The sequence below is a fragment of the Abramis brama genome, assembly GCF_963993115.1.
Source record: "Abramis brama genome assembly, chromosome: 9".
Taxonomy (NCBI): domain Eukaryota; kingdom Metazoa; phylum Chordata; class Actinopteri; order Cypriniformes; family Leuciscidae; genus Abramis; species Abramis brama.
The window spans coordinates 26,082,509-26,107,878 of NC_139971.1; the positions used below are offsets into that span (position 1 = coordinate 26,082,509).

At 36.6% G+C, this 25,370-nt stretch overlaps 1 protein-coding gene across 1 annotated transcript; it reads left to right on the forward strand.

Annotated features, from left to right (window-relative positions):
• The first annotated feature begins 325 nt into the window (after window positions 1-325).
• Window positions 326-25,370, forward strand: serpini1 (serpin peptidase inhibitor, clade I (neuroserpin), member 1). Its single transcript, XM_084124058.1, has 9 exons — window positions 326-411; window positions 12,921-13,190; window positions 16,141-16,371; window positions 17,651-17,845; window positions 19,759-19,963; window positions 20,088-20,197; window positions 20,897-20,983; window positions 22,415-22,504; window positions 24,546-25,370. The coding sequence occupies exons 2-9, from the start codon at window positions 12,938-12,940 to the stop codon at window positions 24,617-24,619; spliced, it is 1,245 nt and encodes a 414-aa protein (XP_083980184.1). The 5' UTR covers window positions 326-411; window positions 12,921-12,937; the 3' UTR covers window positions 24,620-25,370.

The window sequence follows — 25,370 nt, forward strand, 5'->3', positions numbered from 1 at the left end:
TTTCAATCGGTGCAAGACAATACGCAGAAATTTGACAAAGAACTACAACTCCCATGACCGTCATTTCTAAAACTGGCGATATGCAGTCAAAAGACTGGCGTCTGTTTCGCCATATCGCAGTATTCATTGAAAATCTGTTTGGTTAATATGTATATCTTTATTTTAAATGTTAAATTACAAGCAATAAGATAAATTTAGGATAAAAATAGAACGCGTAAGATAACAAATAATAGACGAAAAACAAAAAAGCTGTCAACAAATAAGGGCGCTTTAAAGCTAAGTTTAGGCCTGACCAATCAGAAGAGAGAAGGGGCAGGGCTGTCTCTCATAATAAAGGTGTGTGAGGGTGCAGAGACGAGCAGGATTTAACATCAGCATCCCAGAGTATCAGCATCTCTCTGACATCTCACGGTAAGGGACATCCACGCATCGTCTTTTCATGGTATCCAAATGTCATCTGTTCAGAATTACAAGGAAATATGTATTCTGTAAGGTTTATAATTCATCACCATGTTATTGGTATGATGGGTTTATTCTCTACGAGAGAGGTTGTGCAGATGTGAATATCCTATTATAACAAATTATGTTTTTAAAAAAAATAATGTGAACATTTTCCATGTTATCTTCCTCACAAATGCTTTTTTTCTGGTCTGATAACATCTAATATAACATTTCTTTACAGTTTAGGATTGTACTTGCAGTGATATATGCATTTGCAGTTTTACATGCAATTCACATACATCTATTCTGCATACATTTCACCCTGTAGAAAAAAAAAAAAAAATCACAATCCTTGAAGAAAATTCAGGATAATTCTGCACATCTTTTTTTAACCATTTGTTCTCCTTGTCTTGATAAGCACGTAGTGTTGTTTTTTAGTGATATTCTTAGGCTTTTTCTTCATTTTCTATTTTAAACCCTCTTGTTATTGATTCAATCAAATGTTTGTATTGAATCAGGAAGGGCAGCAGAGGGTATGTGCAAACGGCAGGCAGAAATGCATTCCCACATCTGGGCGTATCTGGGGATGCGTTAATCATCTCCTGCAAGAAAATCCTATTTCATGTTTCTGTAAATGAAGCACGCGGGGAGAGCAGAATGGAGGACGCACCTCCTTTCCAAACCCCCCTTTGCTAGTGCCGGTGTAAAATAGCTGGTTTGTTCTGTGGGATGCGTTTCACGTGGAGATAAGGTGCGCTGGAGAGTGTGTGTAATGTGGAGTATATGAGAGAGAGAGAGGGGCCACTAAAGGAGAGGGGAAGGAAAATGAGGTGTTAAAGTGCAATCGGTATGAGTAGGGAGGCGATGAAAGCGATGGATCGATATGAAAAGGATGAGGAAAGAGAGAGGACTAGAAAAGAATGGTGCTGGGGAAAAAGCTGCAAGGTGCAAAGGAGTTGAAACAGAATTGCAGCACTTTTCAGGGATCGCAAACACACTCACACATATGTGGATTCCTTGGTGGTCACCTCCAATCAGTGGATATTGATTCCCAGATTGATTGCTGGCTTGCAGATGTGCATGATCCATTTGAAAGCATGAATAATAGTGACAGGTCAAGTGCTTTCTCGAATGTATTGACAGAACCAACGCAGTCTGCAATATATACAGGAAATATTACATGTGTTTTCTATTATGGCAAGTGTAGGGTTAAAATTTGGAACAAATTCATAACTCAAAGAATTATAGCCTACTTTAGTGTGTAACTTGCTCTGCACCATTTTTGCTACAAACAAATGATTTCTCAAATCATGCTGCTTGTTGAACAAATGTGTTTAGTTTAATTTAATTTAATAAATATATATATATATATATATATATATTTTTTTTTTTTTTATTATTTATTTTTTTATTTTTTTATTATTATTATTATTATTATTTTGCATGGTGGATGATAGTCCCAACACAAAGATTTTTTTTTGTGCCCACACAAATTAATTTGATGCATGCTTTGACTGATCTCCTTTTTTTAACCACACTGGTGGATTGGTATGTGATTTTTGAAGAAGTTAAATAAGGATTTACATATTTATTTATTGTATAGCTAAAATGTCAGTGGTGGCAAAGGGATTTTTTCCAGATCTAACAGAGTATTGTCTTCCTGCAAACACTCGTCGCTTGGCCTCAGGACAGAACAGATGGCATAAGGAGTATTAAAAACATCTGTGTTCTCTCAAAGGCTTTGTCACTAAGTGTGCAGAATATATTGAACTTCACTGTTGCTTTTTGAACATGTTCCTTGAGCATCTGTGATGGCCTTTCTAAACATGCAAAGCTCCTGTTATTGACCGCTGTTCAGTTATGTGTCAAGCCTGCGAACTGCAGAAATCGGAGTCAGAACAACTGGCCGACATGGACCGACTTGTTTTACTGGAAAGCGAGTACATTTTTAATTTAGTCTCCTTCTATATATATATATATATATATATATATATATATATATATATATATATATATATATATATATATATATATATATACATACAGTACTGTGCAAAAGTCTTAGGCATGTTAATACCCCCCATTTTAGCCATTTCAATGAAATCCAAATAAGAAAATAAATAAGAAAACAAAACTTCAATTTTTTTTTTTTTTTTTTTTTATGTAGGCACACACAGACATCAAGAATTAGCGTATGAATCTCAACAATGGTGACAAACAGATCACCCCTGATCATAAGCTCATTATTTATTCATGCAGCAATGCATGATGGGAGTCATGAATGAGTTTTGATTGGTTGCACCCAGAATGAAAAATAAGTGAGCAGAACTAAAAGTGTTAAGTTGTAGGTATTTAGTAATTCTAAGTGGGGTTAAATTTATATCAAGCAATCCACACAAAATGAAAAAACTAAGTTAACACTAATCATGGCTATTAAGTTACATTAACATAAAAAAACGTGCTAGTGGTACTACTTGATTTAGTACTGCACACTTAAAATAAACAAGCTTTTCTAACTCACTAATCTTAAGATTACTTTGCTTAATTTTTTTGAGGCAACGAGTTTGCATACTTTTTTTAAGTAAGGTCAACTAATTACATTTTACAGTGTAGGTCTCCATTCCTTTAATGAATAATATTAATATTATTATTATTATTTTAATTTTAATGTCATATTTTATTTTTATTTTTAAATAATTAGATGTAGCCTACTGAACCCATACTATTTTAATTATATACAATTATATACAGCGATTTATGGCCCTGCTTTGTTTATTTTCCAGCTGTGGGTATTTATGTTTGTTATTTTTATTTTGTGTTATTTGTAAATAATTTTGTAATAAAAACATATTTTATTCATATTTAAATGTTAAAAAATATTTGATATATTTTTAATACTATTTTTAATTATTGTTAATAATAAATTGTAGTAAGCCTATAATATTTTAATACTTTTATGTACTTCCATGTGTCTGTTTTGTTCTTTTTTAAAATTCATTTTAAATATTTGAATATTATATATTTAATTCTTTTTAATAATTAGCTATTGAACAGAATATTTTAATTATTTATTTTATTGAGCTTATTTTATTAATGAATTAAAATGGAAGCACTGCTGACTGTTATATGTTTTAGGCTGTTCTGCCGCTGATAAACCTCTTGTAGAACTGCTGAATTGGCATGAATGTTGATGAGGAGATTTGAAGCGTCTGAACATTGGCAGCCTATGAGCAATTGGGTTTGTCACTGTTTTGCCCTCTTGGGGGGTGTTTTTGAAGGACGCCTGCATTTCTGAGTCACGTCTTCTCTCGTCGGCACAGGGAGGAAATTACTCTGCCTTTGAACTTGGGAAGGATAAAAGGTTTTTAACTCTGGGTTGCAAGGAGAGGTAAAGTCAAACTCAGGTAATTTGCTGTCTTGAAGCAGTTCACACACACACACACACACATACACACACACTGTCTGTCTGTGTGTGTGTGTGTGTGTGTGTGTGTGTGTGTGTGTGTGTGTGTGTGTGTGTGTGTGTGTGTGTGTGTGTGTGTGTGTGTGTGTGTGTTATAGTATCTGCTTAACAGATGTGGTCGTTAGCTTGCTATATGAGCTAAGTTTGAGCTTCACTGAAAAAAATAAAAGCATTTAAGGGTGAGTAAATAATGACAAATTTTATTTTTGGGTGAACTGTCCCTTTAAGGAAGTGTAGGCAAAGGTCAAAAGGAAATGACTTTCAGATAACAGATGGAAAGAGAAATGCGATACTAGCATAAAAGAGCAAAGATGCCTCGTATCATTTATAATAGAGTGACGTGCATCAGCCTGGTGATCTCTATGGTGGCAGCGATTTATGGCCCTGCTTTGTTTATTTTCCAGCTGTGGGCTTTGCTGTTGGACAGCTGTGCCAGTGCAGACGCAAGGAGATAATATCACACACAAATACTGTGGTCAAAGCCTCTTACTCTGAACGCTGTCAGGATACTAACCCTCTAATGATAGATGGATGCTGCCATGTGTTGACCTGGGTGGTATACAGGACTGCTGGCAGGATGAGAGCTTCGCTACTGTAAACCCCATACCATCTGGATTTCTTTGGTTTCGAGCCTGCAAACTTCTCCCACTGGACTGATTTAAACGTATGGATGCACAAAAAAAAAAGGTGTACAAATGTTACTGGTGTAACAGCTTGTCACTGGAGCAGAACCCTTTAAAGGACAGTAGAAGAAGAGTGTTTTCTTTTGTTCTGCAATTTCTGTGTAAAATGACAACTGCAATTTTAAATAAATTGCTATTTTTTTGCAAACGGTTAACTTTTTAATTACTTTTTTAGAAGTGCCAATCCAACTAACCAATAAATAAACTAAATTTAATATATTTTATTAATTTTATTTTATAAAATGCTATAAACATCTCATAATGTGCATCTTTAACTAAATGTTATCATATGAACAACCAGTCAGTAACTAGGCCTACACTAATTTGAGTCTCATAATTAAGCTGTATGTGATTGATTCACTTGAAACAATGATTACGTTGAAAAATAATATTAAACAATGTACAAAATGTACAAAAGAGTGTATAGACAACAAACACAAAGTTAATCACTCACATTTTATGCCAAAGTTTTTTAGATACGATGCATAAATGAAAATGCATGGTATTTGCATGAAAATCATGGTATGAAATAAATATAAATAAACCTTCAAATCTTCATGTCATCAAAGCTCATCTCAGAATTTCCAGGTTCACTTGAAGGCAGCAAAAACTTTTGTCTGAAGTCTTCATATGTTTGATTTAGCTCAGTTTCCTGCATCTGTATCTTCAGAGCGATAACTGTGGTTTGTTCTGTACAACAGTGTTCAGCAGGTTCCTGTGGGTGTCGTCGCTTGAATAGAGTTTAATTAAAGCTGACCCATGTCTTGCACTTCTCTGGTCTCCAGTGGAGTTCCCTCACCACTGCGCTGTCAGTGCATGGCTCTTTAACTCCTCAACTAGCGTGTCTTCTCCTCAGAGTTTTTAGCCTTCTGTCTGAATGTATTTGGTCTCATTCCAATTCCTCAACCTGCTCGACATTTCGCTTGCAGTCAAATCCTGCTCCTGCTTCTGCTCCGTCATCTTTTTCCGTGTCCTCTTCTAAACAGCGCTGCACCACTGGGTCTGTCCTCTGGAGGCTTCTGGAGCTAGAAGAGGAGAGAGATGGCAGTTTACCCAGCATGCCTTGCTCTATCTGGGCCATCCTGTCAGGAAAAGAGGAGGCTGATAGATGTGTATAGACTGTTCTGGTGCCACCAACTGTGATTCTCCCTCTGATGATGACAGAGACACCTGTATGAATGAATGATCATCTTTGGGAAATAAGAGATCCATTCAGAACTTGATGGAAAACCAAGTTTGTTTGCTCTGGTTTGCCTCTATTGTGAAAGATGTGATAAAACCGAGTAGGTATGCAATATCACATCTCACTTATTGTTGCTGAGGTGTCTGATCACTCCACATGCTGTGTTTTGAATGCTGGTGTTTCCACTTGGCCTCTTACTAACTACATGATTGGTCAGCTTGACTAGAAACACAATGCATCAGTTAAGTTGAATTATTTAATTCCATGGCTATCCAGCATGGGTCTTTCGATATCTCCCATCAGATTGTCTTTCTATATCCTTCTAGTCTCTTGTATTTAAAGCTTGAGCTCAAAATGAAAAGCGTAAGAAAGCAAGAGATGAAAAGGGCGCCTACGCTGCCCCCATTTCGGAACGTCTTCACTATGCGCTTGCTAGTTGAGTACATTTTAAAGGCAGTTGGGAGGATATTTAAAGCAATTGCTCTGAGTGTGTGAAAGGAACTGAGAAGAGTTTTGTGGCACTTTGAAGCTTGATTTCACTTGAGCAGATACTGACAGGGTTGTCTAGGCTTTGCTTGAGATGACATCCAGATATCAGACATTCTCAGAAAACATTTGCAGTTGTGCTTTGAGGTAATAAAAACACTGACAGTTTCTTAGTGATTTGAAAAAAGTATTAAACCTTGCCATCAAACTCATTCCTCACTGTTTGTTATAAATTATACCTTAAGCGATCAGACTTATGATTTTCACCTGGCAGACCATAAAACAGCAAAAACAGCAAGCACCACTAGTTCAGTTACTCTCAGTGAAGGTTTACTGACAAATAAAGTGTCACCAGAGAGGACAGCTCACACAAGAGCCAGAATTTCTTTGTTTCTCGTTGGTCCCATTAGGGTGGTTGGTGGTCTCGTTGAGTTCTCCCAGGTGGCCATCAGACCTTTGTCCAGAATCCAGCACGGGTAAGCGAAAGGTCAGTCAGGTTTGGCGCTGTTTTCAGGCAAACCCTCTCTTGTCGTCCCACTTTTCTCTTTTCTCTCCCATTCACAAGTGACCATCTGTTTTTCGTCCCAGACCTCGGTCACCAGGGTCAGGTTACACAAGCCTACGTCTTAAACCAAGAGTATCTGAAATGGAGAGATCAGGAAAGCTCAAGGAATGAGAACAGATGAATCATCTGTGGATTGTGAACCAGACATTTGAATCAGTTGCTTGTTTCGCTTGAATTCCATGTGGCGCTGATTAGATGCACGTAATAATGTTTCATTTTTCAGATCACCGACCATCCTATGTCACTTTGGATAAAAGCGAATGTAAATGCATTGCAACTGACTAAAACCACTCAGAACACCTTAGCAACCGCATAGCAATGCCCTGGCAATCTCCAACAACACCCTAGCAACTGCATAACAATGCCCTTTCAACACCATAAAACAGTATGATATGTTGAACCGTTCTTGAACAACCCGCGAATGAATTTGACGAAGAGCACGGCAAAATGAACTTGAGGCTATTCCTCCACAACGCTTTAGCGTATTCGGAGATATAAAAAATTAACATATTTGCTTATAACTTATGAATGGTTTGGCCAAAAATAAAAAAAACTGGTATCTTTAGATTCGGTGCGGCATGTTGAGTCGAACGATACCCAATTTTACCATATTGGCCATTTTTGGCGTCAGCCATTTTGAATTTTGTCATAATATGATATATTTTATGAACACATTCTTGTATTGTTACAAAATAAAACTAGTTACGAAAGTTATAATAAAAATTTCCAAAAATGCTAATCGATTTTGATGTTTTGGCTATTGTAATGAAACTAATTGATTCCTTGGGTCATGCTGAGAACATGGACGCCAATTTTGCCATATCATCTTCAGACTGTGCCGACAGAAATTTATGGATTTCGTGTCGATAGACAAAACTTTTTTCATATACTGCAGCAACAAAGTAGAGGCATGATGCCAAAACGACTCTGAAATCATTCTAATGTCTTTATTTGCTCATTGTTGCAGTTGGTCTGATGCCCAGCCACGCTAGCATGATTTACTGTGCCTTCTTTGTGCTTGGCCCCTTAATATTTTCATTTGTTATTGCTTAAGGTTATTCTGAAATTTTAAACTTCTGTTGATATTTTAATTTATATGCCTGGATTTTATGTTTACCTATGTCTTTTTACATGCGTAGGTACTGTGTATGCAGTGCTGGGTAGTAACTGATCACATGTAATCTGGATTATGTAATCAGATTCCAAAAATGAACTAAAATTAGATTATACGTTTTAAAATACTTGTAAACAGACTAAAGTTACATTTTTAGTGACTGCATGATTATTACATGTTATTCTCACAATGGCAGTAAATTATTCATAATTCATTGAGTCCTCCTTACTAATTCTTTTTTATCTTTTAAATTTTCCTTTCTAAAAAAGGCCTACGTTCAGAAGGTCTTCCAGGTTTGTGGAATTGCACACACAGACCAGCCACTAGTCATGAGCCTCACTGTACACTGAGACCCACACAGCATTTACAGAAATCATTTCACATTTAAGGAGTGTTTTCAGAGTCATTTCACCATGCCTTACTGTTTTTTTGAAGGATTTTGTCTTAAAATGAACAAATTCACATAACTTTATATTTACATGTAATGCAGGGATTCCCCAACTTTTGCTAAGCTAAACCTCTTTGACCTAATATATTTACTTGAAGTCCCCCCTGAGATTTTAAAGGGGTGGTATAATGCCCCTTTTCACAAGATGTAAAATAAGTCTCTGATGTCCCCAGAGTGTGTATGTGAAGTTTCAGCTCAAAATACCCCACAGATTATTTTGTACAGCATGTTAAAATTGTCCCTTTTTGAGGGTGAGCAAAAACGTGTTGTTTCGTGTGTGTCCCTTTAAATGCAAATAAGCTGCTGCTCCTGGCACAGATGGCGGAGCTTTGCTCTGATTACCTCACGCAGACAAGCACTAAAATGTCAGAAACTGTTCTGCCTTTTATGTTTAAACTGGAGTTGGATAATGATGGAGAGACTCAAGACGAAGTGACAACATGTAGAATGCAATAGGACTGAGTTTCTGAATGGTTAGTTGATGAATTTAGGATGCTGAAGTGGAGTTAACTATCTTCAAATTATTGATTAGCATATTCTGTCATGATAATCTATATAATCGCTCATGTGGGAACTGTTGTAAGATGCCTACAGAGTGACATGCTATTGCATTTGTGTTACATACTGTATTGCATTTGAAAAGACGGATGCGACAGCTTGAGCAGACTCACAAATGTGCTCTACTACAACAACTCTTCCTCTTCTCAACATGGACTGGTGTTCCCGGGGGCAGGGTTTATGTAAATTTTAGGGTTAGTGATGTCACTAACCCGGGCAGAATCTCGTGTAGTCCCTACCAGCCGTTTGTTGTAGTCCTTAAAAAACGATTTCTTTAAAAGCAAATATCTTCCTTTGCTTTGAACTTTGAGCGTATATGCTCAAACAGCAACATTACACACTAACTAAAGTTAGAAAAGTGAAATCATTATCAACCACCCCTTTAAGTTAATAAGTTAGGTGAATAATAAAAAGTAATGATAAATAATAATGTAAAATAAATTCACGGTTCTCTGGTGTCGGTTAATGGTCACATGAAACGCAGGTAAACTAATAAAATAATATATAAAGTGTTTTATTTGATCTTTTAGGCGCATCGCGCCTCAGACCGAAAGGCTTCAGGTCTCAGGAAAAACAACGTCAGGTGTCAGGTCTCGTACAATTGGGCATCGGACCAAACAGCCTCAGACTAAAAGGCATCAGACATAAAGGAATTGGACAAAGAGGACTCAGACAAAAAGGCATTGGACAAAATGGACTCAGACAAAAAGGCATCAGGCGAAACAGACTCAGAAGGAAGCACTGAAGTTTCGAATTGCCCTGCCTCAATGTGACGTCACATGCACATGGTTTTCTTACTGGTTAAATTGTGTAGAACATGTCCCACTGAGATTATTTTGTACATTTGTATTATTTGCACGTTTAAAAAGTTAGCTAAATAACACATTGCAACTAGCTAGCTTGTATGTTGGCTAACTATCGTGAAGTGAAAGAAATCTTTCAAGACTGTGTTGCTGCTTTGTGTACAGAGGTTACCAGGGAAACTGCTGTATTTGTCCTGAACAGTGTAACATTTAATTAAAACTAAGAATAAAATTTAAAGTACAGCTCTTGGTACAGCTCTCTCTCTCTCTCTCTCTCTCTCTCTCTCTCTCTCTCCTTTTTTATGCTTGAATAATTAGCCTACATAAAGAACATTGCCAAGGGATTACATAGATACATACAATGAATACCATCAATAGATATATTCTACATAATTAACATACAAACACTCACATAGCTGTTTTTTCATGTTGACTATAAAGCTGCTGCTTTAAAGTAATCTAATGTATAGTAGCCTACTATATAAATAAACTTGTCGTGAATAGACTGCAGCGCTGAATTGCAGAGCTGGTGCGAACATACACATGACTATGATCAGTTGCTTTATTAACTGCTGTCATTTTTGTTGTGTGCACAAATTTGTATTAACCCTAAGCAAAGAAGAAAAATTATGCCTTTATGTCTGATGCCTTTTTGTCTGCGTCCGTTTCGTCCGATGCCTTTATGTCTGATGCCTAGTCTGAGGCTGTTTGGTCCGATGCCTAATTGAACGAGAACTGACACCTGACATTGTAATCTACCCAGCACGTATGTAGCCTATATCTGTAATATTTTTATGCCAGTGTCAAAGGCAAATGTATGTTCACTTACAAATTGAATTGATAATTAAGTTTAAAGTACGTGGCAGTAACCTTTGCATTGGCAAACATTGAAAGATCAGTAAACATTTAATATTTTCTTCAAGGGGTGGTATAATGCCCTTTTCACAAGATGTAAAATAAGTCTCTGATGTCCCCAGAGTGTGTATGTGAAGTTTTAGCTCAAAATACCCCACAGATATTTTTATACAGCATGTTAAAGTTGTCACTTTTTGAGGTATGTCCCTTTAAATGCAAATGAGCTGCTGCTCCAGGCACAGAGGGCGGAGCTTCAAGAGCTTGTGTCCTTTTATCTCACACAGACATGCACTGAAAATTTCAACCTTTAGCCTTTTATGTTCAAACCGAAGTCAGAACGATGGAGAGACTCAAGAAGAAGCGACAACATGTAGACAACATTTCTGAATGGTTAGTTGGTGAATTTATGTAGCTTATGTGTAGTTATCTTTTAGTCATTGATTAGCATATTCTGTCTTGATAATCTATAAATAGTTTATGTAAATTTTAGGGAGGAATATCGTGTAGTCCCTATCAGTCGTTTGTTGTAGTCCTTAAAAAGCAATTTCTTTAAAAGAAAATATCTCCCTTTGCTTTGAACTTTGAGCGTTGTAACTTTGCAGATGTTGTTTATGCTCAGACAGCAACATTACACACTAAATAAAGTTAGAAAAGTGAAATCATATTCAACCACCCCTTTCATGTAAAATTTAGTTTGAAACAGCTTTTTTTAATTCTCAGGTCCGGTGTTACACCTGTCACTAGTGTTTTATTATTATTATGTATTTATTTATTTTATTCCATTATAGTGTTTCTTAATTTGTTGAAATTAAGGTTTTATCTTGTTACTTTTGTTATGTGATTTTTTTTTATTCGTTTTTTTATATATTTCTGTTTAGTTTTAATTTTTTTTTATTTCCGTTTTAGTAATAGTAATACTTAAACTTATTTCAGTCTAATTTTCATTTAATCTTTTTAAAAGTTTTTTATCTAACTTATATAATTCTAGATTCTAGAACATGCTATAGCTTTACCCGCAGGGCATGCCTGTTCCTCTCTATCTTCATCACACAATGGCACAAGGCCACATTCTCCCCTGCATTCTTTGTTTGTGTGGAAAACACTGTTGCCTGGCAACGACTAAAGCCAGGAGACTGTGCCATTCTAGGATGAAGGTAGAGCTATATCTGTGCATAAGTGTGGGTTCGTTCGCTTGCATAAGCAGGTATGCTGGTGCATTGAACTTTTGCTGTGCAGTCAGAAGGAGAAACAGAGGCATTAGGCCTCCCTGTGGTGAAGCGAGACTGTTAACACTATTGTATCTGAACCTATTTTACTTTCATAATGCAGCATATTTCTGAGTGAAACAGGTTCTCAATTTCCATATATTTTTACTGTAATGTAAAATTCCACCAGTAACTGTAAGAAGAGAAACACAATTTCATTCCCTCATGTACTCATATGGTTGAATAACAATAACGCTAATTTGAACATAGATTAGGACTTGAAAAAGGTGATTCACCATTAACTGATTCAGAAAACATTTCACTTTTTTCTTTGGAATAGTGTACACTGATAATGGAAGCTTGTTTCCACCACAGAATAAAACATTTTAAAAGATAATTGCGACTTTTTATCTCACAATTACGAGTTTACATCTAGCAATTCTGACTTTATTTCTCAGAAATAAAGTCGCAATTGCGAGTTTATATAGCACAATTCTGACTTTATAAAACACAGTTGCAACTTTAAATCACGCAGATAAAAATGTAGAATTGCAAGATGTAAACTGGAAATTGTGAGAAAAAAATCAGAATTGTGAGAGAAAGTCAGAATTACCTTTTTTATTTTTCATTCCGTGGCGGAAACAAGCTTCCAAAACTGATAAACTATGAATTACAAGTAACATGAGTTAAAGTAATCAGATTACTTTTTCAAGTAGCAATTAGTTATGCATTACTTTCAAATTTACAAAATATAAGAGTTACTTTTTCAAAAAAGTAATGCAAGTTGGGAGACATTAGGAGTGAAGTGCAGAGGCGTTGTATGCACTGCGTAAACATGATGGTTATTGTAGTTCTAGACTAAATGTGAGCATGCTGCATGCATTTACTTATCTCACTTGCACAAAATTGTTTTTTTTTAGGAAGTAATGCAATATTATAACGCATTAAGTTTTGGAAGTTTTGCATCATGAAATTTAGAATATGTCGAATATGCCGAATATTTTCATGATGTGTCTCTTTCACACTATACAGATGCCTCTCATTCACGTGGGGTTATATTTCCAGTACCATGTCCTTCTGACTCTGACTCACTCTTTCTGTCCTGTCTCTCATTAGCTCGTCCCACGTTTACCATGTTGCTGCTCGGACTCTTGCCGCTGATGTTGCTACGGGGGTGTGGTTGCCAGGCGGCAGACGTTCCCGAGGATGTGACGGCAGAGTTCTCGGTCAGACTGTACCACCAGCTCCAGATCACGGGGGGAGAGGAGAACATCATCTTCTCCCCGCTGAGCGTGGCTCTGGCTCTGGGTATGGTGGAGCTGGGCGCCCGAGGCTCTTCTTTAGAGGAGATCAGACAGGCCTTGGGCTACAGTCATTTCAGAGAAGGTACAGTTAACAAAATCTAAAGCACATGATAGGTTACATGTTCTCTTTCATCTTCAACTTTTGAGTCTTTTCCCTATTGGCCGCAACAGTGACCACGCACTTTTTCCTATATTTTCTTTAAAGGGGTCATATAATGCCATTTTTGTACATGCTAATATGATTATTTAGGGTCTAAATTTAAAGTTTGTAATATACTTTAATTAAAAATTCTCATTAGTATTGTAAGAAAACACTAATTTTACCTGGTCAAAAACAGCTCTGTTTTCAGCACTCCGTTTAAGTGCATGTGTCTTTAAATGATAATGAGCTTTGCTCACCCCGCCCCTCTGTTCTGTGCGTACACCGATTTTAATAATAACACAATAACCATAACGCGTTGTTCATTATAAACGTGGGATTATGAATTATATCGAGAATATCGTACATAGAAAACATGCCGTAATGTACCCTGAGTGTAAAAATAGGCGCATTCATCGTGAAGCGTGCTAGCGATTTGCAAAGATTAATATAAATATTAATATAAACGTTAATAAAACGTTACACTCACTTCTTCTTCTGGAGGTGCAGCAGGAACACGAATAGTTGGTACCGATCCTTTTTTCAGGAGCTTCTTAGCAAAACCAGCTTTATACTGACCCTCGTTTGTAAAGCAGTCTGGTGTGTGAAATGATTTGCGCAAACATGAAAGCATTGACGTTGATCGTGGGGAATATTCCCTTCGAAAACAAACTCAGCCACTGCGTCTTCAGCGGTTCGGATTTAGGAACATCAAAATGACCTCTGTGTTCCTTATTACACCCAAGAACAGAACACCACAATCGCTTAGACGCCATTCTGCTCATAGACAGTGCTCCAGCGTATCAACAATGACGCGCGGACTATGATGATTGACAGCTCGCTCACGATTGAGTGCTGTCAATCAACAATCGTGGGAGGGGCGTCCGACCGTGTGACATCACTAGGTCGAACGGCTTGATTTGAGACAGGGGAAAACATATAAGGAGATTTAAAAAAAAACACTGGATGGATTTTTTTCATTTTATGATGGTTGTGTACAGGCACTGCCAACACACATTTCAGTACAATCAACTTGTAAAAGTGCATGTACCATTATATGACCCCTTTAAAGGCATTTCAGCAAATTTTGCACCAAACCAACCAGCACCTAAACTAATCATAACATTACAACATTTCAAAGCACTAAAAAGCATAGGTATCATTCTAAGTTTGACTTGAAATGTTTATACAAGCAAATCTCACGAAAACACGGCCAAGTGACAATTCACCCACAAATCAAAAAGGAAAATATATATTTTGCATAAATAGAATCAAAACTTTCATAGTCATATGATATTTTCATTACAATTAAGCTAATTTTCAAAAAACAAATTGTGTGATTCCCATTAATCTTAGCAGGGATTCTATATCAATTAAAGGCAGTACAACAAATGGTTTGAACTTTAAAATTTCAATAATATTTATTTATTTGCATCACAGTGATGAGAAATTTGACTGTTGGCTTGAAAAGATTAGTCTGACTGAAAGTTTAAAATCATTTTAAAAACTTGAAGTTTATATAGGCCTGATCAACGTTCCCTCTAATTGTAAAAGCAGACTATAGCCCTATTCGCACGGGATAAGTATTACTTGGTGACCTCTAGTCATTTGTAATAATTGCGGAGGTTGTCTGTTATCTTAATCCCGTGCGAATTGGCCATGTCTGTAATTTGTAAAGTAAAAATTCCCCCGCAAATGACCTACCATATTTTGCCGAACATCGAGGTCCTGTGATAATATTAGTCCCGTGCGAATCGGCATCTCTGGGATTTTGCGGGGTTGTTTATAATTTTGCGCCACACGAAATTCAGATGTGGGTGGGAAATTTCGAATTCACACAAGGTCCCCAGATAATACTAATCCCGTGCGAATAGGGCTTAAATCTGTATACAAATTGTTTATGTAAGACTTAAAAAACAAAACATTTAAATAATATTTGTTTATGTAATAATTAATAAAAATACTTGTCATCCACTGTCCATGAAAGGGGTCATCGGATGCCCATTTTCCACATGTTGGTATGATTCTATAGGGCCTTCATGTAAAGTTTGTAACATACTTTGGTTAAAATTCCTGTTTCAGTGCATGTCTCTTTAAATGCTAATGAGCAACTGCTCACCCAACCCCTTTCTTCCATGGGGGGTGTCACACAAGACACTTAAAGTGCTGCCTTGGCGGACAGTATACAAATGGCTAAGGGCGGAAATATGCTAATACAAGACAGTCCGTCAGTGGTCGTGGGCGGAGCATGAGCAATATGACATCATATTGCTCCGAAAATCCAGAAGGCTTGATTTATTGAGAGTGTTTAGGCTTTTTGAGGATTAATAAAAAAAGGAGTGAATGGAGGTTGTGTCCACGCACTACAAGACACATTTATATGCAAACACCATATAAAAGTGAATTTTGCATCCGATGATATTATACATTTTATACATATTTTGCTGGACTGTAATACTTTGAGAAATGCCCTTTGAGAAACTTGTTTTATTCTGTTGATACTTTTGTAAAGGTTTTTAAACAAGTAAATCCAAATAAGTCTTTAAAATAAATTTTAAACATCTTTTTATTTTTGAATAACTAAACCTGGCTCTCGCCATTAACATAAGCTAGAATGGCGTTTAAAAGGAAAGAATTATTAAAATTAAAAATAATAATAATAATACATTTAAACAAAATTTAAATAAATGTATATTATTTATTCAATTATTATTATTTTGCTTTACAGTAATGTGAACTTTACTTTTTTTTTATTTTGGAGTGAAATATGTCCTAGACATGTTCTTGACAGGTTTGAAGAGATTTAGAATTTTTAATGAGATTATTTATACCGGACCTTACTGTTCCAGCATATTATACAAAAGCATTTTCTTGTTCTCTTCACCTGCTCCAGATGAGGAGTTCTCTCTTCTGAGTAACCTGACCCAGGCCCTGTCCACAGACGAAGAGCAGTACGTGGTCCGGCTGGCCAACTCCCTCTTTCTGCAGAGGGGGGTTCACTTCAATGAGGACTTCCTGCAGCTCATGAAGAAGTACTTCAAAGCGGAGCTGGAGACGGTGGACTTCAGCGAGTCAGCAGCCGTGGCTGAACGCATCAACTCTTGGGTGCTGAACCACACGGAGAGTAAGTTATCTTACATCACTGAGGAAAAAATGTATTCAAACTGGCTGTGTGCTGCTGTATTTGTGAAGATTTCTTGAAATTGTGTTCTTGCTATTTACTAAGACCTGATGAATGGCTTGGCAAATAGTTTTCATTCCTGAATTGACATCTTGGGACGTCTTGGGATGTATTAAAGGGTTTGTCCATTTATACGTATACATAACCATACAGATGGCCTCAAAGCTAAGAGACATGGACTAGAAGTCACTAAATTCTTAAATATACAGGGTGGGCCATTTATATGGATACACCGTAATAACATGGGAATGGTTGGTGATATTAAAGTCCTGTTTGTGGCACATTAGCATATATTAGTACACACCACCCATCTTGAGGAGTTTGCCCCCTCACATATACTAATGTGCCACAAACAGGACTTTAATATCACCAACCATTCCCATGTTATTATGGTGTATCCATATAAATGGCCCACCCTGTAGTTATGTGCACACACTACCATTCAAACGTTTGGAGCCGGTAGTATTTTTACTGTCATAAGTCTCTAATGCTTACCAAGACTGCAGTTAATTGATCAAATAAATTGTAAAAACAGTACTATTGTGAAATATTATTGCAATAACTGTTATCTATTTGAATTAATTCCTAATGTCAATGCTGAATTTTCAGTATCATTACTCCGGTCTTCAGTGTCACATGATCCTTCAGAAATTATTCTAATATACTGAGTGATTTGCTGCTAAAAAAAAAACATTTCTTATTAAATAGCTTGATGTATTTTTATCAGAAATCTTTTGTAACATTATAAATGTCTTTACTGTAACTTTTGATCAATTTATTACATACTTACTGAATAAAAGTATTAATTTCCCCAAATATATTATATAGAAATATATGTCATTTAACCACTGAATAAATGCAAAGCGTATAATCCAATTTAGAACGATTTTACTTTCAAGTAAAACTCTCTTCAAAATGAATAGATGGCGTTAAGAGGAATTACTATGACTTTAGTGAAGGAGGACATTAAAGTAGATAATGGCAGATCAGTCATATTCTGCATAATAATGACATTTCCAATCTATTTCCAGGCAGATCCATTTTCTCACAGTCAGCTTTAGCCTTTGCAGGAGGACTGTCAGATACCAGCACAAATCCCAGAGCTTTGGAAGAGAGATGATTTTATGCCACTGAAGAGATCATGCCGTCTTTCCTGTTCAGAGAAAGAGAGGATTGTGACATGCAGCGTTTTTCTCAGTCTGGGTTTTTGTTGTTGTTGCAGGCAAAATCCAAAACCTGGTGTCTGCCGACGACTTCAGCAGCTCCACCATGATCATGTTAGTAAATGCTGTGTACTTCAGGGGCAGCTGGAAGAACCAGTTCAGACCAGAAAACACCAGAACCTTCTCCTTCACCAAGGATGATGGCAGTGAAGTTCAGACCTTGATGATGTACCAGCAGGGAGACTTCTACTATGGTAAGACCAGGCTTGAATTTGTTTTTGTTTTTAATTATTTGTTTTGATAATTCGCTGTATATGCTTTCCTATGGAGTGATTGCAGGAGTTTAACTAGAAAATGAAAGTGTGAATATTGGCTTGAAAAGAGTAGTCTGAAAGTAATGGCTACTGAAAATTCAGCTTTGCTATCACAGGAATTTGCATTTTAAAGTATATTAATATAGTAAATCATTTTAAATTGCAGAAAAATTCCACAATATTTCAGTTTTACTGTATTTTTAACCAAATAAATGCAGCCATGGTAAGAAGAAGAGTTCTTCAAAAGCAGTGGTATATAGTATGCATGGCTCACTGCGGATTGGTCAGGCTGAGACTTTCAGATCCCACAGAAACACTGCAGTGCGCTTGTCCCATCCATCTCTCCGACAAAAAAAAGACAGATGAAGGTAAATGAGAGACAGAGCTATCTTCAACATTTGCTTTCTCTAGCTCTTAAAAACGGGAAAAGCAGAGTCACATTAAAGCTAGGTTTTATGTTTTTCATAAACACTTTTTGTTATACTGGTTGATTTTCTAACACAACAGCATTTTCAATAGCTAAAAATCTCATAATTAAAAAGGAAGAAATATGGAAAATGTCATTTTGTTGTCCTGTGTTGTAACTTAGTCCTGGTCAAGTCACTAGTATATTCTGGCTCTGGGTATGGGTAGGTAATGTTTTTCATAAACACTTTTTGTTATTCTGGTTGAAACTCTTTTTGAATCCTGATAGCAATCAATAATAGAAGTGGTCTAAATATAAAAAAATTACATATATTGTCTGTGGAAGTCTCAGGACCAAAAAATGTTCGTCCAATCATTGCATTCGGTCCGAATACAATGATAGGATGTCCATACCAGCCTGTCAATCAGTGTTGCCATGTTCGTGGTTTTCACGTTGAATTGAGCTACTTTTAAGTAGTTGCCGCAGGTTCATTTTTTTTCCCCCACGGGTTGATTTCCACCCCCGTATGTGTTCCAACACCCCCAAAACACCCCCTAGACGTACAAATTCAGTGGAGAATTCGGCCGCCCGACGGAGAAAATCACGTTGGCCTATTTTGGGGCTTCTTTTGTTACACAGAACCCTGCTACTGTCAATGTATGTATTTGCATACTTCCACGCACCCTACTCGCGCGGACATCACACGTCAAGAGGTTATGTAGAGTTGTAGACAGACAGTCACTGAGCGCCATCTTTACAGTTCCTCCTGAACCAAAACAACAAGCTTATGCTGCGTTCACGTAGTTCCCTGTCGTAACTACCATAATTAAGAGAAGGCAACCCGTGACGTTCTACCTGGAGCTGTTCACGTCCTCAGACTCGGATTTATGAGTTTCTATGTCAACTATATCAACGCCGAAATTAATTTGAAGCAGTCAGGTGGTAAAAGTAAGAGCTCTCTAAATTGTTCACACTCATTATTATTGTAATGTTATGTGCTTTGAGACATGAGATAGTTTAACGCTGTTTCTCGTGATGCTTTGCAGACGCTGCTGTGTGAGTTGTGATCATGTGTTTTGAAGAAGGTGTGGCTTTGGAGATGAGTCTGAAGGGAGGGTGGGATCTCATGCTTCCAAAGCTAGCTTGCTATTGCTAGCCTCTCTGAAATTGCCTACCTTAGCTTTCAAGGACATTGGAAATGGCTCAGTACAGAACTTCAAAACATCCCGCTAAATGTCATAATTAGTTGATAAGAATGCTCTTCCAGGACCAACATTTAAAAATGACAAAATTATTAACTAAAATTAAAATGAAAATTCAAAATATTAATGAAAGCTATTATAGTATCTCAATCATACTAAAGTAACATGGCTTCATCCTACTGAAATCCTCTCCATCATTCAGTAGATTTAATAATCACTAACCTCGCCGCGTTCTCCATCATCAGGAGAGTTCAGCGATGGCACCACAGAGGCGGGTGGAGCGTACCAGGTCCTGGAGATGGTCTATGAAGGAGAAGACATGAGCATGATGATCGTTCTGCCCCGTCAGGAGGTTCCTCTGGCCTCCCTGGAGCCCATCATCAAAGCCCAGCTGCTGGAGGAGTGGGCCAACAACGTCAAGAGGCAGAAGGTGGAGGTCTACCTGCCCAGGTGAGGCACACGGTGTTCTGTTTTACCAGGTGTTTTCAATTCATTTAATGCTTTATGATTCATGTAAAACCTACGTACTTGTTGTTTTTGGACAAAGCTCACACTGACCTGATGATTTTTTTAGATTCAAGGTGGAACAAAAGATCGATCTGAGAGACACACTGCAGCAGCTGGGCATCAAGAACATCTTCACCAAAGATGCCGATCTGTCAGCCATGACAGCCGAGGTGACAGGTAATCGATAAAACAAACCCACTGACCTATGAGAACGCTCTGTTATTCTGCACATGTACGCAGATGATCAAAATGTGATTGACAGCTCAAGGACAGGATGCAACACACTTGTTTTGCTCTGGCAACCACCCAGCTATTGTGTTGCCGACTTTAAACTTTCTATTTATCTATTTACATATGCTAAAAAATAATAATAATAATAATGATTATTATTATTAAGCCTAATTGTGATGATCATCTATGCGTAGAGCACGTTTTTATTCAGCTGAAATGATCTTGTTTTCTGTGTTGGGTGTGGTGAAAATTTGATTTAATTTGATTAATTTTTCAATTATCAAATTTGTCAGATTCAGTATTATTATTTTATTTTATAAAAAATTTATGTTCAGTATTATTAATTTAGGATTTTTTTCATGTTCAAAATTATTTTATTTTACATGTTTTTCATGTTCATTATTATTATTATTATTTTTTACATTTTTTTTTTTAATGTTCAATTTATCAATTTTTCTATTTCAGTACTAAATATGCCCTTAAAACTTAATCTGTGAATGAGCTGTGTGTGTTTTATACACTGCTCTGCATCCCTGATTACACCAGCTCATAAATAAATGGAAATAACTTGCTTTGCATATTCAGATTATTATTTTTTTTCATATTCTGGAATCTTCTTTATTTACATGTTCTGTCTGTCTACAGATGGACAGGATCTGTTTATCGGGAAGGCTGTGCAGAAGGCTTACCTGGAGGTGACAGAGGAAGGGGCCGAGGGGGCCGCAGGATCAGGTGACATTAATCTCTATTTTACTGGCACATTCTACTATAATTTCATTACACATTTAATATTCTTTCTCTATCTGCATTTCTAATTCAAATTTTCAAGTTTCTAATTTCCCTTTTAAAGTCTTCTTTATCACTGTTTCTCAATTTTACCTTTTGTGCACCTTTACTTTCCTCCCAGTCCTTCCTTTTTCTGTCTGTTATCTATACGCTTTTTTCTCACTGCAGTAAATTGCTTTGAGAATCTTGTACATTCAGACAAGCTAAAAGCGCCCCCTCCTGTTCAACACGTGTCTTTTTTAATCAAGGTTTATGAAACGTTGACTGAGTCGTCATGTAGTGTTGGTTAAATCCTTTTAATATTAGTTTTTATATATCAGTTCTGTATTGATGTCAAAAACAAACAAGGAAGTCCGAAATTATAAAAAGGATTTAAAAAATAATGCATGTGACAATTTCTTAGATGTGTAATCTTTGTAAAAAGATGTAAAAAAAATTATATATATATATATTAGATGCATATTTTTAATGTAATAAAATTGAATAAATACATTCCACATGCACAATTGTCCAATATCAGTTAGTTACCTTAGTTATAGGCCTATGAATTTATAATAAACCAACATGACGCAAATATTTCAATAATGTTAGAAATATATATACGCAAATATACAAAACAGATGTGCACCACAATCTTTGTAAACCATGCACAAACATTTTTTCACAGAAAAATAATTTCATGGCCAGTTCTTAATTCATAGCTAGAGGATATAGGGACTTGAGATCTTAAGTCCTTATATGAATATATGACCATGACTCATTTCTATATGTGATAATGAGTTTGCTCTTATATGTGACAATGTATTGTGCCGATACAGTAATACTTCGTCAGTAGACGCAGATGTGCACTTACACTATATGGCACTGATGAAGGGTTGATCCCGAAAATATTTTCGCTTTATTGGACCTTTTTGTGGCTTCTGTAAATTTGAAGGTAATGATTTTTATTTACAAGTGTCCATTCTTTTCATTAGGTTATACCAGTTAAATAGCATTTTGGAGAACAAGGACAAATTTGATAATTCAAAAAGAACTTACTAACCTCGAGGGCCTGAAGGAAGAATATGATATAATTCCCAGTTTTATGGTTCTCGTCACGTAACAAGAAAGGGTTTCCTGCATGTTGTTTACACAGCATTGACGCTAAACAACGGATTTTTAGTGAACAAACATTTTTTTTTAAATATTCATATTTTAAACCAAAAGATCATGCTAAACTACTTAAAGGTTTTCCCCAAGGATTTTACACCCTCATTTTAAACCCCACAAAAATATTACAATTGAATAAAAATTAATTAAAATTAATTACAACTTTTTTTAATTAAATAAAAGAAATGTTTCACATCACTGAGCCACTATTGTTTGTCTTTCTTACAGGTATGATTGCATTGACGAGGACGCTGGTGCTTTACCCACAGGTCATGGCTGACCACCCTTTTTTCTTCGTCATCAGAAACAGAAAAACAGGTACATGCCATCTTCAAAAACCCATGACCATAACACAAATTAAAGGTGCAATGTGTAATATTTCTGAGGATCTATTGACAGAAATGCAATATAAGATCCATAACTATGTTTTCAGTGGTGTATAAAGACCTTACTTAATGAACCATTATGTTTTTATTACCTTAGAATGAGTCATTTATATCTACATAACCGCGGGCACCCCCCTTCTATGAAGGTCGACATATTGTGAGGTCATGTTTCTACCGTAGCCGACAGCGAACAAACAGCGCTACAGAGCGCGTTTCATCACTAACTTGAATGAGAAGCAGCAGAAAAAGACGCAGCAGAATACTCAGGTTGTCCCTGACTCTGCAAACATGGAGAAAAACATGCTGTCTGAACGACGCCTCGGACATCGTAACGTTAGCTATTTCCCCTTACCTAGCTGCTTTGATGCTCTTATCTTATACTAACTAGCATGGAAACAAGCTATGGTAAAGTCAATGAATAAATGATAAACAAGTAAAAATAACAATCGCAATAACATGTGGTTTTACTGAATAATTAAGTAAATATAATTTAATATAAAATATAATATAAAGAAACCCAGTGGCGTAACTTTGTTTTAAAAAGTGGGTGGGACATGTGGGGTGGGGGTTGCTAATAAATTGCTAAATCAGATATATGTACAATAACATTACGATGTCCAGCAATCGATTTAAATAGTAGGCTGCATGGGGTTTAATTTGTGTGAATAAATACATAGATCCGCCTGTTTAAACAATGTGAATCTTAATGGTCCAGTGGTAGAACTTTCGCCAGCTGTGTCAGAGGTTATGGGTTCTAATCCACACTCGTATAGTTTTTTTTTTTCTCGTATAGTTTTTTTTTTTTCTCATCAAAACCGATTATGTTCATCAGTGGTTGTATATCAAGCAGGGACATGTTTGTGTGCATTATGTTTTGTGATTTCACCAGAACGAATAGAGAGTATCCGCAACAGATTGAAGCGCGCGTCCGAGTGCTGACAGTGCGGCGTGTGCGCGAGCCACAAGAGAAAACACTGTATCTGCGCCACTGATCGCAGTGGCAACGAGCACTTTGATCACTTGATTTAAAAAACACATTTCAGCGCTAGATCGTCTCGTATTTAAAAAACGAACGAAATGAATGCTCTGTCAGTTAACTGGAGATGTTTTATTTATTTGTAGAATTGGTACATTCGTGCCGCGAGATGTTTTAAAAAGTGGTGGGGATATCGACCCTGGCAAAAAGTGGTGGGGACATGTCCCACCCGTCACACCCGCAAATTACGCCTATGAAGAAACCTCATTGCTTGACTTGCTACTCTCTGCTGACTCAGACTCAGACAATTACATCTTCCGATCCTACGTCGGCCACCGTAGCTTCTCCTTCGAGTTTGCAATTTGAGGGATAGGCCGTGAGTGACTGGCTGTTTGCAAATCGCAAACCTCACCACTAGATGCCGCTAAAAATTACACACTGCATCTTTAAAAAAAACAATATATACACTGCCGTTAAAACCCAGACAGCAACATAGTTTTGGCCCAGATCCGGCCCACATCTGGACAGTGTGGAATCCACATGAACCAGATGTGGGCCGGATCTGGGCCGACACTATGTTGCTGTCTGGGAAGGTTTGGGGTCAGTACGATTTTTTAATGTTTTGTAAGAAGTCTCTTATGCTCACCAAGGATGCATTTATTTGATAAAAAATACAATGATAGTCTAAAGTCAACTTATTATACTAACCCGAACCCTAACGCCCAACCATAACCATAGTTTGAAATAGATTTTTTTTTTGTAACATTACTGCCTTTACTGTCAATGGTCTTTACTGATCAATTTATTATTTATTACTTTTTTTTTTCTTAAAAAAAAAAAAAAAAAAATCTTAACATTTTACTGACCCGAAACTTTTGAATGGTAATGTAATGTGCATATATCAAGCACAAATCTTATTTTAGTATTGTTTTTCTTTTTTCTGTGAATGTTATCAGTTGTGCTGTTAATTCATTGTTTTTATTTTGTTTTCTTATAGGATCAATCCTCTTCATGGGCAGAGTTATGAATCCTGAAGTCATCGAGCCCTTTGACAACAACTTTGACATGTAAAAGCCCAGCAATCACAACGTGACACTCAGTCGAGTTCATGCTTATCTTCTACCAACCACAAGTTACATCACAGAAAGCAAACTCATTACTTTGCCATGGTTTTCTAAACACACAGGAAAATATTATATAAACAAGATATTTATATTATAAAAGTGATTGTGTTTTGATACTCATAAGCTTTAACCGTACCAGGAAATACAGAGCTGTAAATATTTGAAGTCGCCCAGACAGCAACATAGTGTCGGCCCAGATGTGGCTCACATCTGGTACGCGTTGAATCCACATTTACCAGATGTGGCCCGGATCTAGGCCAACACTATGGGTCTCTGCAATCACTCCATTCTATGTATTCCCATTCAATCACATCTTATTCCACACCAGCATAATTCGTTCCTGTAATTCCTGTATTTCTTCTCTTGTATATTTGCTATTGTGTTACGTAGAGAAAACGTTGATATTTATTGCAAAGATTTGTGCACTCCTCTATATGTAGACTCACTTAAGGTCTTTTATCTCCCCCACCCCACCCCACCTTTGTTTGGTTTTGTACATGGCTGAACTACTGCTGATATACTAATATGCCTTATTATATAAATATGAGTTTTTGATTTAATGTAAGGTTGCGAATGTACAGGTAGTGGAGCGCTGTTGCCATGGAGACTCAGGCAGACCAAGAGAGAGTGCATTTGGTATAAATTATGAAAAAATACCAGCTGTATTCTCTATTTCAGAAATAAAGATGAATGTCTTC

Excerpts from the sequence above, each read along its gene's own strand:
- serpini1 (XM_084124058.1), top strand. The coding sequence starts at position 12,938 with ATGTTGCTGCTCGGACTCTTGCCGCTGATGTTGCTACGGGGGTGTGGT. Across the intron at positions 16,372-17,650 it reads GGTGCTGAACCACACGGAGA|GCAAAATCCAAAACCTGGTG; the intron begins GTAAGTTATCTT and ends TTGTTGTTGCAG. Across the intron at positions 20,198-20,896 it reads CATGACAGCCGAGGTGACAG|ATGGACAGGATCTGTTTATC; the intron begins GTAATCGATAAA and ends GTCTGTCTACAG.